The sequence below is a fragment of the Pinus tabuliformis genome, chromosome Q, assembly GCF_031772625.1.
Source record: "Pinus tabuliformis cultivar Carrire ecotype Pingquan chromosome Q, CPIR1, whole genome shotgun sequence".
NCBI lineage: Eukaryota > Viridiplantae > Streptophyta > Pinopsida > Pinales > Pinaceae > Pinus > Pinus tabuliformis.
This window is the reverse complement of record NC_142296.1, coordinates 1,234,412,393-1,234,427,240: the sequence shown is the minus strand read 5'-3', so window position 1 is coordinate 1,234,427,240 and position 14,848 is coordinate 1,234,412,393. Positions and strand designations below refer to the sequence as shown.

General features: G+C 38.1%; 1 protein-coding gene across 2 annotated transcripts in view; it reads right to left on the bottom strand.

Moving 5' to 3' along the window:
- The window catches only part of LOC149224278 (putative rhamnogalacturonate lyase B), a 441,880-nt gene extending 427,308 nt beyond the window's left edge, over positions 1-14,572 (bottom strand). For both annotated transcript variants that reach the window (XM_089386060.1, XM_089386061.1), the window contains exons 1-2: positions 14,069-14,572; positions 13,924-13,974 (exon numbers count right to left, since the gene is read on the bottom strand). In XM_089386060.1, coding sequence (XP_089242186.1) covers positions 13,924-13,974; positions 14,069-14,229 — 212 coding nt within the window. In that variant the 5' untranslated portion in view covers positions 14,230-14,572. The remainder of the gene's footprint in view (positions 1-13,923; positions 13,975-14,068) is intronic.
- Positions 14,573-14,848: the final 276 nt, after the last annotated feature.

Below are 14,848 nucleotides of genomic sequence, written 5' to 3'. Positions count from 1 at the left end.
TATACGTCTCAATTTGTTTAGAGATCTCCATACGTTGTTCTGGAGTTCTCACCATCTTCTGGACACAGGTTAATAATCCATCCATGATCTCAGCATCAAAATCAAACCCACATGCATAAGAAAATGTAGGGTTCAGGAAAAGCCCAGCAGCATGAATGGGACGATGGAGTGTGTTGTTCCATCGCTCATCAATGACGTTCCATAGAAGGAGTTGTCTCTGGAACCCATCATCTCCCTTGTCATCATAGTAGGACCGAATGGCTTCTTTGGCCCTGTCCATGGCTTCATACAAATAGCCCATTGCGGGCTTCTCACCATCTACCAACCGAAGAACCTTTACCAAAGGTTCAGTGACAGCGCACACCTCCTGCACTCCCGCCCAGAAGTCTTCTTGGTATGAAACAAGTCTGCAGACGGCCTCTCCTTCTGGTTTGCGGCTCATTGGCGAAGAACGCCACTCCTCTGAAACAAACATTCTCTTCAAATCCCACATAGATTTCAAGAGGGATTGAAGAGATATGAAACTCGTCGCAAACCGTGTAATGGCGGGGCGCACCAACTCTTTGTTGTTGGTGCATTTTCTCATCAAGCTAAGCACAGATGTGTGATTGTAAATAAATTTTGTGATGCTTTTTGATGAGTCAACAGTCTCTTTGACAAAGGGAATTTTCCCTATGTCCTCTAACATCAAATCAATACAATGGGCAGCACAAGGTGTCCAAAATAAAGTAGGATGCCTGTCCATAAGCATTCTACCAGCAGCAACATAATTTGCAGCGTTGTCCGTTATGACTTGGACAACATTTTCTGCACCCACCTCCAAAATAAACACATCCAGCAAATCACATAAATTTTTTGCATCTTTGATTTGATGAGTTGCATCAACAGATTTGATAAACATAGTCCCCCTGGGACAACTAACCAAGAAGTTTATAAGGGTTCTCCCTTTTTGGTCAGTCCAACCATCTGACATAACAGTGCATCCTGTTTGTGCCCAGGATTCCCTAAAATCCTCCAATCTTTGGGTGCAGTCACGCTTTTCATCTTGAAGAAGCCGGCCTCTGAAATCATGAAGAGAAGGGATTTTGTACCCCGAGCCAACACTGGCAATAGCATCAACAGTAGGTTGGAAAAATGGATTATTCCTTACAATGCTGAAAGGAATATCACTCCAGAGGAGAAATTTTGTCATCAACTTGTCAGCTTGTTCTTTTTCAGTTCTTTTTAGCATTGAACCGATAGTTGGTTGTGCACCAGGTGTGGTTCGAGGAACAAAAAATGATGATGCAGCTACCGGATTGACTGACGCTGCAGTAGAACCAGTGCCACTTGGCCCACTTCCTTCAGCTGACCTTTTTAGTTGCCTTTTGAGTTCTTCTTTGGCCTCTTTAGAGTGCTCTAATTCTCCCAATGCTCTCATGGCTTTTCGGATAATTTCAGCATTTGTATTAGGACAGGGCACCACATCACGTCCAGGGATTTGTGCAAGGTGGAACTTCAACCTGTACACCCCCCCGAATATCTCCTTTCCACACAACTTGCAATACAAGTTTTGTCTATCATTCGGAGTTTTAGGGTCACCATATTCCCAGAAAGGATCCAATTTCCTTGGCATGTTTGTTTTTGAATTTTGAATTTGCAAACCTATGGAAAAATAAGGATTAGGAAATAAGAATTTAGGATTACATAATACAAATTACAATTTAGCATTTACAAAATTACAAGTTAATTATTTCCAAAATCCCAATTTCCAAACCCAAGTTACCCAACCAAATGCCAATGGCAAATGCCAAAAAACAATGAAAATTCAAAAAAAATAAACAATGTTTAAAAAAAATGAGAAAATAAAAATAAAAAATTGGTTCTCATAGTCATAACAAATAACCCATCCCAAATCAATGAAAAATTTCCAAAAATTCTTTAAAAACAATGAAAAACAAAGTTTTTATAGAAGCAAAACAAAAAAAAATTAATCTACATACCTGGTTTATGGACAAATTGGTGATCTTGGCTTGGATTCCTCCTAAAAACGCTTGGATTCGCTCCCAAATCCGACGGCAACCCTTCAGCTCCTCTCCCTCACTTCTTCTCCTCCTCCTCCGCGCGGACAGCACAATGAACTAAAAAAAAAATCGATTTTCCATATAAAACGCCCGCTGCCCCCGTGCCCTGCGATTTTTACCCAAAAAATCGCGATTTTTTCGAAAAAATCGCGATTTTTTGAAAAACTCGCGTATAAAAAAAATGTCCATTTTTATGGATAAAAATCGTGATAAAATCGGTTTTGCGAAAAAATCGCGATTTTCCGATAAAATCGCGATTTTATCGCGATTTTAACAACACTGCTTTAATCCCATCTCCTGAAATGTGATGTCCTAAAACAATACCTTCTGTAAACATCATAAAGCATTTTTCATGGCTTAGTGAAATGTTTGTTTCTTTACATCTTTTAAGGACTTTTTCCAAATTTTCCAAAGCCTCTTCAAATGTGTTATCATAAACTGTAAAATCATCCATATATACCTCTACACAATTATGTATTAGATCAGAAAAAATTCCTAGTACTGCTCTTTGGAATGTTGCAGGTGCATTACATAACCCAAAAGGAAGTACTCGGTAGGCAAAAGTTCCCCATGGACAAGTAAATGTGGTTTTATCCTGATCTTCAGGTGCTACCTGAATTTGATTATAACCACTAAAACCATCCAAGAATGAGAAATAGTTTTTACCTGCTAATGTATTTAACACTTGATCTATGAAGGGAAAATGAAAGTGATCTTTCAAGGTTGCTTTATTCAATTCTCGGTAATCAATGCACACCCTCCATTTACCATTCTTTTTAGGCATAATTACCAAAGAAGAAACCCATTGGCTATCTGAAATTGGGTAAATTAAGTTTACATTGAGTAATTTTTGTTTTTTCACAATTTCCCTAAGATTTGAATTCATTCTTCTTTGAGGTTGTCTGATTGGTCTATTGTTTTCCTCAATATAGATATGATGGATACAAGTCTTAGGATCAATTCCTTTCATGTCGGTATACTCCCATGCAAATGCAGCAGAATGTTTTTGTAATATTTTGGTTAGCTTTTCTTGTTGTAGTTTCTTCAAGATTTTGTTTATGTCCAATGTCCTACCTGGAAAAATTTCAATTGTAGAGCTACCAAACTCTTCCATAGAATAGAGAGACATCTGCCTAGATGACAAGTATTCAACATTAGATTTTTCCTAGAATTGTGCATAATCATATTCTGAAGATGTTTCAAAATTTTCCAATGTGTTTAAAATTGGACTATCTTCACTAATTTCTGACATAGTAAAGAGAGGTTGAATATCATCTTCTTCATTGATCCATTCTTTGTCATCTATTTCTGTGATTTCTTTTGTTGGAGGATACAAAGTAAATTTCTTTTTTGAATTACCATCAAAAATTTACATGTCACCAGATCTACAACTAATAAAAGCATCAATTGTGGCCAGCCAAGGTCTTCCTAATATGAGTGGGTGTCCTCCTAGATTATTCTTGGGAGTTAAAATCATGAAATCAACAGGATATTCCAAGAATCTAAGGATACTGAAATGTCTTCTAGCACACCATCTGGTTCGATTACTGATCTATCTGCAGGTTGCAGTAAAGTAGGTGCGTAAAGAAGGTTAGGAAGTTTAAGTTGCTCCATAGTTTGTCTACTCATAATGTTTATTGTTGTCCCTAAATCAATGTGTTTGGAATTTCAATCCCATTTATATGTGTCTTGACAATTGGACTTCCTGGATCCACATATTTCTGCATGGCAATCTTTCCCATCATGATATCTGTTATCTTTCCTACCAGGTGAATTATTTTTATTTCTCTTGGTTTTCTCCCTGGTCTTTTGATGCTCAACTCCTTTATTGTCTTGGCTAGAATAGGAATTTCTCTAATAGCTTATAACAAAGGAATTTTGATACAAACATTCTTCAATTCATCTAGAAAATCATAATTGGGCAACAAGATCTGTTTTTCTACCCCTCTATCAATTTGTAATCTCTCAGGAAAAGGAGGTGTAGAAGTAGATGCTAGTTGCTCAATGATAGGAGTTGTGTTTATTGATTCTTTTTGTTTTTCTTTTCAATGTTTTGGTTTTGGAGGGATGTTCCCTCAAAACTTTTATTGATTTCAGAGAATCCTCCTCAGAAGTGTCTTGTTCTTGAATGACTATAGAAGGTTTTTCCTTTTCTAATATCCTACCAAAGCTACGTTGAACATCATTAAGATCTAGAGGAGTAATCATGTAAGTTGAAAATTGTTGTCCTTCTACCATGTAAGCATTCTGAGGGTTTTTATTATTGGGGTTTGGCAATGGTTGGGCAAGTAACTGATTTGGTTTTTGTTGAAATGGAAGCAAGAGTTGAGGATTTTGACTTTGTTGTGGAGGCTGTTGTGGAAATGGCAATGAAAGTTGAGGGTTTTGATTTGGAAGTTGAGGTTGTTGATTTTGCTGCTGATTTTGTGGGGGAGGATAGCTCTGATAAGATGGAGGATATTGATAATATTGAGCAAATCTCCCATAAGGATTTTGTACCCCTTGTGCCCACAGTTGAGATTGATACTGAGATTGAGGTTGAGGCCAAGGTTGCTGCCAAGAATTCCAGTTTGGTGGGGGCTGAAAATACATTGGATTGTTAAATCCTTGATTTTGTGGCCCTTGCCAAGGTCTTCTTGCAACAAAACAAAGAGGTTTTGCAGGATTTGGGACTGTTTCCTCTTGAAAGACAGCCTTAAGACCTGGGATTGAGGGACAACCCTTGGTCTCATGACTTTCTGAACAAATCATACAAGTTTCTACAATTTTTGCATCTAAAGGGCATTCCCTTAGAGCATGTTTCTTTCTACATTTTGGACAAAAGATGGCTAAAGCATCAGCCTATGTTTTCTGCTTGTTTTGAATTTTAAGGGTGTCTAGTTGCTCACTAAGGCTCCCTAAAATTTCAATTTTAAACTCATCAAGCATATTGCCAATTTCTGCCCTACTTACAGATCCAGTTGCAGATTTGTTTGCTCTAACAAGAGAAGGATCTCTCGGCCCTTTCCCGGTTTTAGATTTCCCTCTTGAGAGATGAACACATAGTTCTGCTATGTCACTCAATGGAAGTTGAGAGATATCTCCCTTCCCCATCATGTTAAGGATATCTATCCATTCATCTCTGATGACTTTTAACAAAAGAGCTTTCAAAGTTTCTTCATCTAAATTGATCATTTTTGCTCTTTTCAAATTATAGTTGAATGTCTCAAGCAAATCCTCTAAGTTTTCATCTTCTTTTTGTATCATTTTGAACACCTCATCTTTATGATTGGTAGGCATACAATAATCCAAGTATCTATCCAAAAATGTTTGTTTCATGTCATTCCAAGTTCTAATGGATTAAGTGACTAACCCCATAAACCATTTCAAAGCAGCCCCTTTTAGTGTTGAAGGTGTTAGCGCTTGAAATTTCACCTCAGGCTGAGAAAGGCAAACCTCAAGGCTACATCAAACCATTTAGCCTCATAGCTAGCCCTACGGGGCAGGAGAAGGGTCTCTCCGGTCAATCTCGGTAGATCTTCAATGGGATGAGATGACCAACAAGGTAACACTGATATTAGGCTAGTAAACTGATTAAAAAGGTTGATTTGGGGTTTTTTGGGTTTTTGGTGGCAAATTGAGGAATTGCAATTTTGGGTGCGGGGATTGGACACAGTTTCTGCAGGGGGTTCCTTGGGGCGAGGTAGGAAACAGTATTGATGCCTTAACTTGAGATGGATGATCAGGAATGAAAGATGAGGAGCTAAAGAGAGCAAAAAATGACTTTGAATTCCCTTTAGACAGTAGAAAACATTGAAATTAAACAAACTTAAAAGCAGAGCATGGCAAGCATGAATTCTTACTTTAACACTTCATTTGTTTAATGTGCAGAAGTAAAGAAAGGAAATGAATCACATAACAAGCTTACAAGAACATTGAGAAACACACCATCAACACATGAGTCCACAAGAATCCCAAAGAGGACTGCAAAACCCTGGTCTTCCTTAGCCAAAAATTGCAGAGATACAGTGAATAATACAATGATAGCTTCTCCCTCAAGAGTCCAACCTTCCAACCCCTGAAAATGATTAAGAAAATACATAATATAGGCAAGCCAACCTCTTCCCTTGCCTCTAGGGGTCGAGCTCATCCTTCTAGGAGCTGTTTCAACTAATTCTAAACTGAGCACTAAAATCTAGGCAGTCAAAACAACTTGCCTCTATAAGCTAGGAAACCAATCCATTCATTAAATATTTACCCTTGACATGAATGAATCTTCTAGAAGTGTTACAAAAGGGTAAAAGTGTCTTAGAGTTACAAAAATTACATCAAAAATAATCATCTTCAACCTCAAAAAGTCAAACCAAGTCAAACTGTGCTTTTCCGAGCTATACAGTGAAATCTGGCAAAGTCTGCTCAACGGGTCGTGCACCCCTGCTCAACGGGTCGCGCACATTGGGAGCTCTGTTTGAGGCACTTCCCGGTGTCAGAATCAGGTGCAGGATAGCTCGTTGGAAAGGTATTTGAGTCTACTTTCCAACCCAACTGGAATTTTTGAATTTGGAGTTCATTTGCCCTGTCAAAAACCAATTCTCCCAAGACAGCTTTCTGCAGTTCAAAAAAGTGGCAGAAAGTCAAATTTTTCATGTATTTTGACCTTTTGGAGGCCCAAAACTCCATAAAAACTCAAGTCCATCCATGGGCATATGTAACTTTGCATGACAAATCTAGAAATGCTGAGTTTTTGTAAAAAGGAGCTGCCATGACAAAGGGTCTCACCGGGGGTGAGACCCGTTGAGGAGCCAAAACCTGTAAATTTCCAAAAATTGCCAAAATTACCCAAAATTCTCAAAATTTTTTGGGATTTGAGCTGTGGCTAGGCTATTGAGTGCCATGATCCTTGAGTGAAGCCTCAGCCAAGATACGGAGTGGATTGGTCTTCTTTTTCCTTTTTTGTGCCTTGGCCAACCGCCTTGGATCCGGCGATTGTAATTTTGACATTTCTCTAAAACCATGACACCTGTGCAAAAAGTGAAGGAGGTTTTTCTTCTTTGGCATGTTGTGGACAAAAACCTCTCTCAGTTTTCCAAAATTCATCTTTTATTGCTCTGGAACATCATTTGAGTGCGACTTGTCCCGATGTGTGAAACAAGGAATTTTGTCGAAATGGAGCGAAATGAAGGGGATAGGGGGCTTCTAAATTCTTGGAGAAATTTTTGGAAGTAGGGAGGGATGTTAGGAAGCAGGGGAAAGTGGAATCTCAGAGATTGAGTGAGGGGAAGGGGTCCAAAAGGGCAAAACACAGGCCCAACCTAGAAAATTGCCAGGTTGTAGCTAGAAACTAGGGTTTGTGAAAAAATGAGGAATTTGGGGGATCTGAGTGTTGGGAAGTGTTTGATAAGGTACTTTAAGGATAAGGGAAGGTGTATGAACATCAGGATATGAGTTTTGCCGATTATTTAGCCGCCCAAGAGAAATTGCCTTCAAAACCCTAGGAGAGGGAAATGACCTTGCCAAGGCACAACTGAAGCATGAACAAGGTGTACAATGACTCATTAGACACTGAGATGATAATGACAACCCTATGAATGATGATAGACTCAGCTGAATAATGACATGGACCGACATTTTGACGACTTTAGAAGGAGTTAAAGCAAACCCTAAACCTAATGCCTAGTGACCAAATTTTGCTTGAAGACTTACTGAAATGACAAAATTTGACCTTGACACTCCAAAATCACTTTGTAAGAGCATATTTGATCACTGGAGGAAGGCTGGAAAGACTGACACTAACAGAAGGGAACAATTTGAGTTCTTGGGAGTCTTCTAGATAGTCATAGGTTCTGCATAAGACTTCAAACTCAAATAAAAATGTTTCAGGGTCCTCACTTCTTAACCCATAAAAATTTGGGAGGACAAATGGTGAAATGTTTTTCATTGTGGTATGTGTTTCCTCATCCACTATAGGGAATCCAAATGAGTTATCTACTTCCCTATTTCCTCTGCCTCCTCCATTATTACCTCTACCTCCTCCATTGTTTCCTCTACCTCTCCCTCTACGCCCTCCTCCAAACAGTGAGAATTCTCCATCTTGTTCTTCTTCTTCCATTACAATTTCTTCAGAGTCAGTATAGGGCTCAACCTGCAAGGTTATTCCCTCTTCCTCTGGTTCTTCTATCAATGGACTATGAGAGGGAGTTCCTACTTTTTCTTCCTCACCGGGTATTCCTAGTTCTTCAACTACAATAGGCTCCCCTATGGAGGTGAAAAAGGTCTTCTCTCCTAGGACTGTTTTGGTGGATGATGTAGGAGAATCTTCTGATTGAGTTTCTGCCCCTTGAATTCCAGGAATCCTATGGCTGGGAGTATGAGTCTAGGATGGAGGTGTGTCTTTTCTAATTCTTGGTGGAGTAGGTGGAGTTGTGGGAATTGAACTTCTGCCCCTAGCTATAAATCTACCCCTAGAATCTCTCTCTATGCATGTCATTGTTTTGTTTTGTTGTTTTTTTTTTATGAATGTAAGAGATAAGGCTACCTAGTTACACTTCCTCGGCAACGGCGCCAAAATGTTTGGTCAATTTAGTGTCCTAAATTGCTCTACATAAATTATCAATCCGGGTATCGTAAACTGATGAAGTGTAGTGCACTATATGTGCTAGATGACCCTTCTTACCTCACTATTTTTGAGTTTTATGTTGTTTTGGGGGTTTGATCTTTTAATTCCTAATGTTCTGCAGTGTACTTAACAAAATCTTAAATCTACTGCTGCTAAGAATCTAGAGAAATGAAATGAGAGCTAAAAGTGCTATAGGCCAGATTTGGAAGTAAAGTTTTAACCAAGAAAATGAAAATAGAGTTTCTCTTCTTGCTATTATGATGTTTCCAAAACATGAACTAAAAGGACTTAAGACTACTATCCAATCAATTACAAAACCAAAGCTTAAATGAGATATTAAACACTGAAAATGAGATGGCAGCTACTTATGATGAACCAAAAATGAAATACTGAAAATGAGATTACAACTACTGTCTAGTCTATTGCGGAATCAAAACTTGATGAAAAACTGAAAATGAAATTACAACAAAACTAAATGAAAAACTATGACTGAAAATGAAATTGCAACTAGTCTACTATAACTAAATGAAGTGCTTTGTCACTCTGCTACACAATTTTGGGAGAACAACCTCCTTGTGATAGCATTTGAGGGATTCAATACTCCATTGTTCTAAGAGAAACTAAAATTGAAAATGAAATTGCAATGAAATTAAATGAAAGACTAAGACTGAAAGTGAAATTGCAACTAATCTACTATAACAGCTAAATGAAGTGCTTTGTCGCTCTGCTACACAATTTTGGGAGAACAACCTCCTTGTGATAGCATTTTGAGGGATTTCATACTTCATTGTTCTAAGAAAAAATAAACATAAAAATGCAGAGAAAGACTCATTCATAGATGAAATATTTCACCACTTAGTTTTAAGATGAACCATCAGCTGAAAGGGCTTTTGGAAACATTCACTTACAACATGAGTTACTAAACTAACAATAAAATGGCATTGACCAGTTTAATTCAAAATCTAAAAACTAATGAATAGCAAATGAAATGAATCAATCTACGCTACTGACATCAACTTCAAGCTACTCGTGAGAGACTAAAAAGTAGTGAAACAAAAGAACTATTATATGCTGAGATAAAACTATTATGAGTTAGTAAGAAGATGACACAAGCTGCATTATGAACAGAGTTAGAAAATGGTTATAAACATCATGGAAAAACACAGTGAATTTACAGTTAACTATGAAAGACAAAATAAAATGTAAAATGTAACCTTAACCAACGCAGGGGCCCTCTGCAAAGGTCTCGGATTATAAGCACTTAATCAACACTCCAACAACACTTCAGGTATCCATGAAACAAAGTCTTTATATTAAAACAGAGAATGAGTTCTTCGAACTACAGAGCGGAAATCTGAACTTAATACATAAGCAAAAAGCGAAACTTGTTCTGCGTTCTTCACACAAGTATTTATAGAGAATTATACAACTGTTTTAAAGAGAGAAATAAGCTACAGCAAAACACGTAGGCAGGCAAGTATGCGGAATTCTTGTCCTTGGTTGCTTGGAAACATAAATCTTATGGTAATGGTTGTTGGATTCTGTTTGCGCAGGTGGCAGATGAAGTCCGTGGCCTCAGGAAACTGCTTCGGATCCCATCATTAAGAAACGTGTGCAAAACAGAGTCTTGTTTGCCATAGGTTTCTATGTTTGACTTCCCTTTGACCGGAGTCTTCCTTGTCGATCTAGGTTAGATGAATAAGATACAATCCATGCCCTGTTGTTTTCCAAGCTACCCATGTAGTCATTTTCCCCTCTTGACACCTGGAACCTACAAAAGCATGGAAGTAGCTGCGGAACAGCTGATTAGCTACAGAATGTGGCTGCATTCCGTAGCTAAAAGACAAAAACTTATTCAAATAGCAAACATAACAGTATAACATGTAAATCACTGAAATATACTCCTTGAGGCAATGTATAATGGTTTTTGATGATAAGGATGCATTTTTCATGGAAAAACAGAGAAGGAAGGATGAGAAAAGTAGCTAAGGGAAAGGTAGTTTTGGAACTCAACAGTCCCCGCTAAAAAAAATTGCTAAGTAAACTTCTATTTTTGCACTTTTGGCGTTAAGAAAATATTTGGCATGAAAACTTAGGAAAAGTGGGTTGAGGAAACTCCACTTAATTTTTGGAGAAAAGGAGGCTACAAACATAGGAGAAAAAATAAAACTAATTTGGTAGTGGAATGTGGGGGGCACCCAAAAAGGGGAATTCAAACCCCTTCGGAAAAATTGAACAAAGAAGGGAAAGGAAAGAGCTCGAACTAGTGGAGCCTGCAAGGAGATAAGGGAGCAGCAACTGTAATTGGAAGAGGAGGGCCTCATTTTGGGATCTTTTGACAATTTGACATTTGAACTTGGGTTTGCTTGAGTTGTTCAGCCAAGTCAACCAATGCTGCTTAGCACAAGGAATTTCCAAGCAGGGATTCCACCTCTACCTTCGGTGAACTTTGAGTGTCACCCTAGGAGAGAAGAAGGAAGATTGTTCCATGCATTTGAGGAGTTATTTCGCAGTCCAATCATCAGCTGGAGCGTGCTTTTTCCTAAGGCGCAAAGAGGAACTCACGGGGTTGAATAGAACCAGCATGAAGTGGAGTCTGGACAGGAGATTTTGCAGAGATTCATCCAATGGAAAGGCGAGTTTCCCTTTTTGTATTTTGCAGGGCTGAGGGTGTTGCATTTTGGAGGGCCGAATTGCCCAAGTCTGGGCCTATGCAGAGGTTTACTAAGCATACTCTGCACAGTCATAGAAAGCAGAAGAATTGGAGTAGAGAATTGTCGGGGTAGGAGGAGAGATCCTAATAGTGATTGGAGCCATTCTTCAGCAGATTCTTCCTACACACACTTCTTGGGGTCACTGGGGCATGTTGGATTCAGTGCAAAGCCTTTCTGGGCTTTTGTGGGTTTCATGTGGGGAGGCTCCAATTAATTTGGCCGAATTTTCTGAGCACTCTAGGGCGCCAAAACACAGGGTTGATTCCAGCCAACAGCAGCAGTTCTTCTAGGCAGTGTGCAATTCTTTTTGAGGATCTTTCTGGCACTTTGATATATTGTATTGACACCTGGGTTTTGCCATAGCTGGCAGTAGCAAGCCCAGGTTCCATTTCTACTACTGATGTACTTATATTTTCCAAATTAATACCATGGCTCAGATATTTGTCTCCATTCACTGTGTTTACTGATTGTGATTTGTGTTATCAGTATTTTATTTTGTTGTAGCTTAGTGCATGCATTTGATATTCACTGATATTTCCTAGTTAGGAATATTATATTCAAGGCTTCAATTATGACCTTTTGGGGCTATGTAACACCTTAAATCTGCAATTAAATCTTAGTGTTCTGCTCAAATTTATAATTATTTATGCGAAAACAAATCTGCAATTTATTAATTCGCTATGCTTTGCCCTGCAATTAAAGTTGCAGAACAATGAACTAATTGGCCTTAAAATGTGAACTTGAAATCAATGTTTTACAATTGGTTTTAGGTATTCCTCTCGCGAATCTTCAATTAAGTTCAAAAAGTTAATGGTATTTAATGCACTTTTTCCGAGCTTAAAAAGCAACTATGCTTTTTAGGCGATCATTACCTTGTCCTTGGCTAATGCAATGAATGAAATAGAAAATATTTGAAGCAAATTAGATTATTTGAATGTCACAAGTTCATGTATTTGAGAATTAAACATTTAACTGAGAACCACGTAGGCAAACTAGATAGAGTTCTTATACACGGGTATGCTTCCATTGGTTGCCAAAAGATGTTGATTGGATCTTCATAACTGGGAGTCATAAAAAGAACAAAGTTCCAAGCAAGTTGGACAAATATCAACGTGCTCAAGGATCATAAGGGATAGAAGTAATCACACCAAGACTTACAATTTCCTCACACAAGTCAAAGTATAACTAGGGTAGTGCATGTTGGAAACTCAACCAGTACAATAGTACAAGTGTTTACTCAAACATCTAAATCTCCAGTGAAAAGAGAGGGAGCAAGAAGAGGCAAACATGAAGACATCAATGGTTGTCTCCTTTTCTTGCACTCTTATTTATAGCCAAGAGAAGATAAGAAGGGAGGAGAATCAAGAATAAATTTGACCTTGCTTTAGAAAGCATACCGAAAAGGAGGAAAGCACCCCACTTGGAGAAGATAGGACAAAAGAGAAAAGCATGCTGGATAAAATAAGGTGAATCCCAGCTACTTGGTAAGGTGGCAAAGTCAAATTAGAGCCACCAGGTCTACACTTAGAGCTAATCACTAAGGAGGTCTCCATCGGAGGTTTTTCTGGTTATATAGTGTGTATCTAAAGGTGGAATTGTGTATTGAATGGATATTGTTAGGCTTGATCATCATATATCGATGGTGCTTGAGCATGTACGGATTCAACTCATACCATCATGCCAAGTGGTCTGAAACATATTATGACCAAGACAACCTCATTTTGGAAAACATCAATTGAGGGCTGAATTTATGCCAATACCTTCAGCATTTACTATTGTAGAAAATGCACCTTTTACTATTAAACATAAGTATTATGCACATACAAGGCATTACATACAACATAAAAGGGTTATTAGGGTGACCACCACTAGCACAATTTGTCGGCAATAAATGCCTTAAAAATCATCAAAATTGCCCTAGATCAAGTCCAAAATATAACATGCTACCTGGCCCGCATAAAAAGTTTTCAGAGAAAGCATTCAAAATTAGCCATAAAGGCGAGTAAACCAAAGTAGCAACCGTATCAAACCAAAAGATCAATCTGCAGCCGACATCAAACCTGAGATCAGCGGATCAGTAACCCCAGCAATTTGAGAAGGGAAGATTTGCCTTTGGCAGTTATGCTTGATCAAATTTTTGGCTCTTCAATTTAATATTTTTTTAAAAAGAACATAAAACAAGCAAACAAAACAAAAAGTAAAAAAAAATCATTGAACCATCTTGGGTAATTGCTGGCTTTAATTCTCATCAAATTTTAGACAAGGGAATTCACAATAGTTGCATAAGTATTAAAGGCTCATTTTCAAAGTTCTCGTCATCTCTTAACCTGTTATACTACCTGCTCTAATTATACCAAGTTGTACACACTCTCCACGTAAAATCACTGGCACACTCTAAAAACAAAAACAAAAACCATGTAGTTTTCATGCAAAACATGTGTTTAGTCACCCGATGATCTGAAAATTCAGACATTGCCTTGAATTACTCGGGATAACCCCCATTTACCATTGCATAACGAAATATTCGACAAATTTGCCTAATTTTACTTACACATCAAACGTATCCTTCCCTCCTGGCTCGTTCCAATTGAGATCCCAGTATCTGCAAAACTAAAAATAGTTAAGCAGATGCTATGACATCGGTAGGGATATAAATAAATAAATGCGGAAATAGAAATAGATTGAAAATAAACGACCCTCTGTTCGTTTCTTTGTTGAGAATTTCGAGCAAATTGTCAAGCCCTCCATAACGTATGCCTGTAATTATCCCCGCTGGTTTTGATATGGTGACTCGCACAATTCCATTATCTAATGCAATGTGAGCACCCTGATCCACAAAATACACATCGCCCCCCATTTTCCAGAGCCTATAGCAGAGAATTTAAATGTCTAAGGTTACAGGTTCTTCAATATATGTGAGAGATAGGTGGTGGTTTAGTCAAATATATTCCAATTGGGTAAATCATAACTCGATACTTGTAGTTCGAACACTTGAACAGCGCGCATATGAACCGCCTTTGCGATAGAATTCCATGCCATCAAAGATCAATCAAATTGGCAATCAAATTGGATGTGAACTGTGCTCCTTGATTAGTGACTAGCTCCCTTGGATACGCAAATTTATAGAAGATGTTCTCTTTTAAAAATTCTGCCACTTTATGCTAAGTTGCTGCTTTGCTTTGACTGTCTTCGTCTTAACCCACTTTGTCAAGTAATCAGTGCACACTTATGTATTTTTTTTTAATGGTGGATGGATTGGCCAATTGAGGTTGCAGGAGCATTTCATCTTTGGGTGTGGCTTTCTTCATTCTTTGGTACTCATTACATGTGGCTTATTTCCTTGCCTTAGGTTTTTTTTTAATAAAATGATCTCCATAAAGACTATCATAACATTATAGGAAAAATGTCTTTTTTTAATAAAATGATCTCCATAAAGACTATCATAAGATTATAGAAGGATGTCAAAAACCACCTCT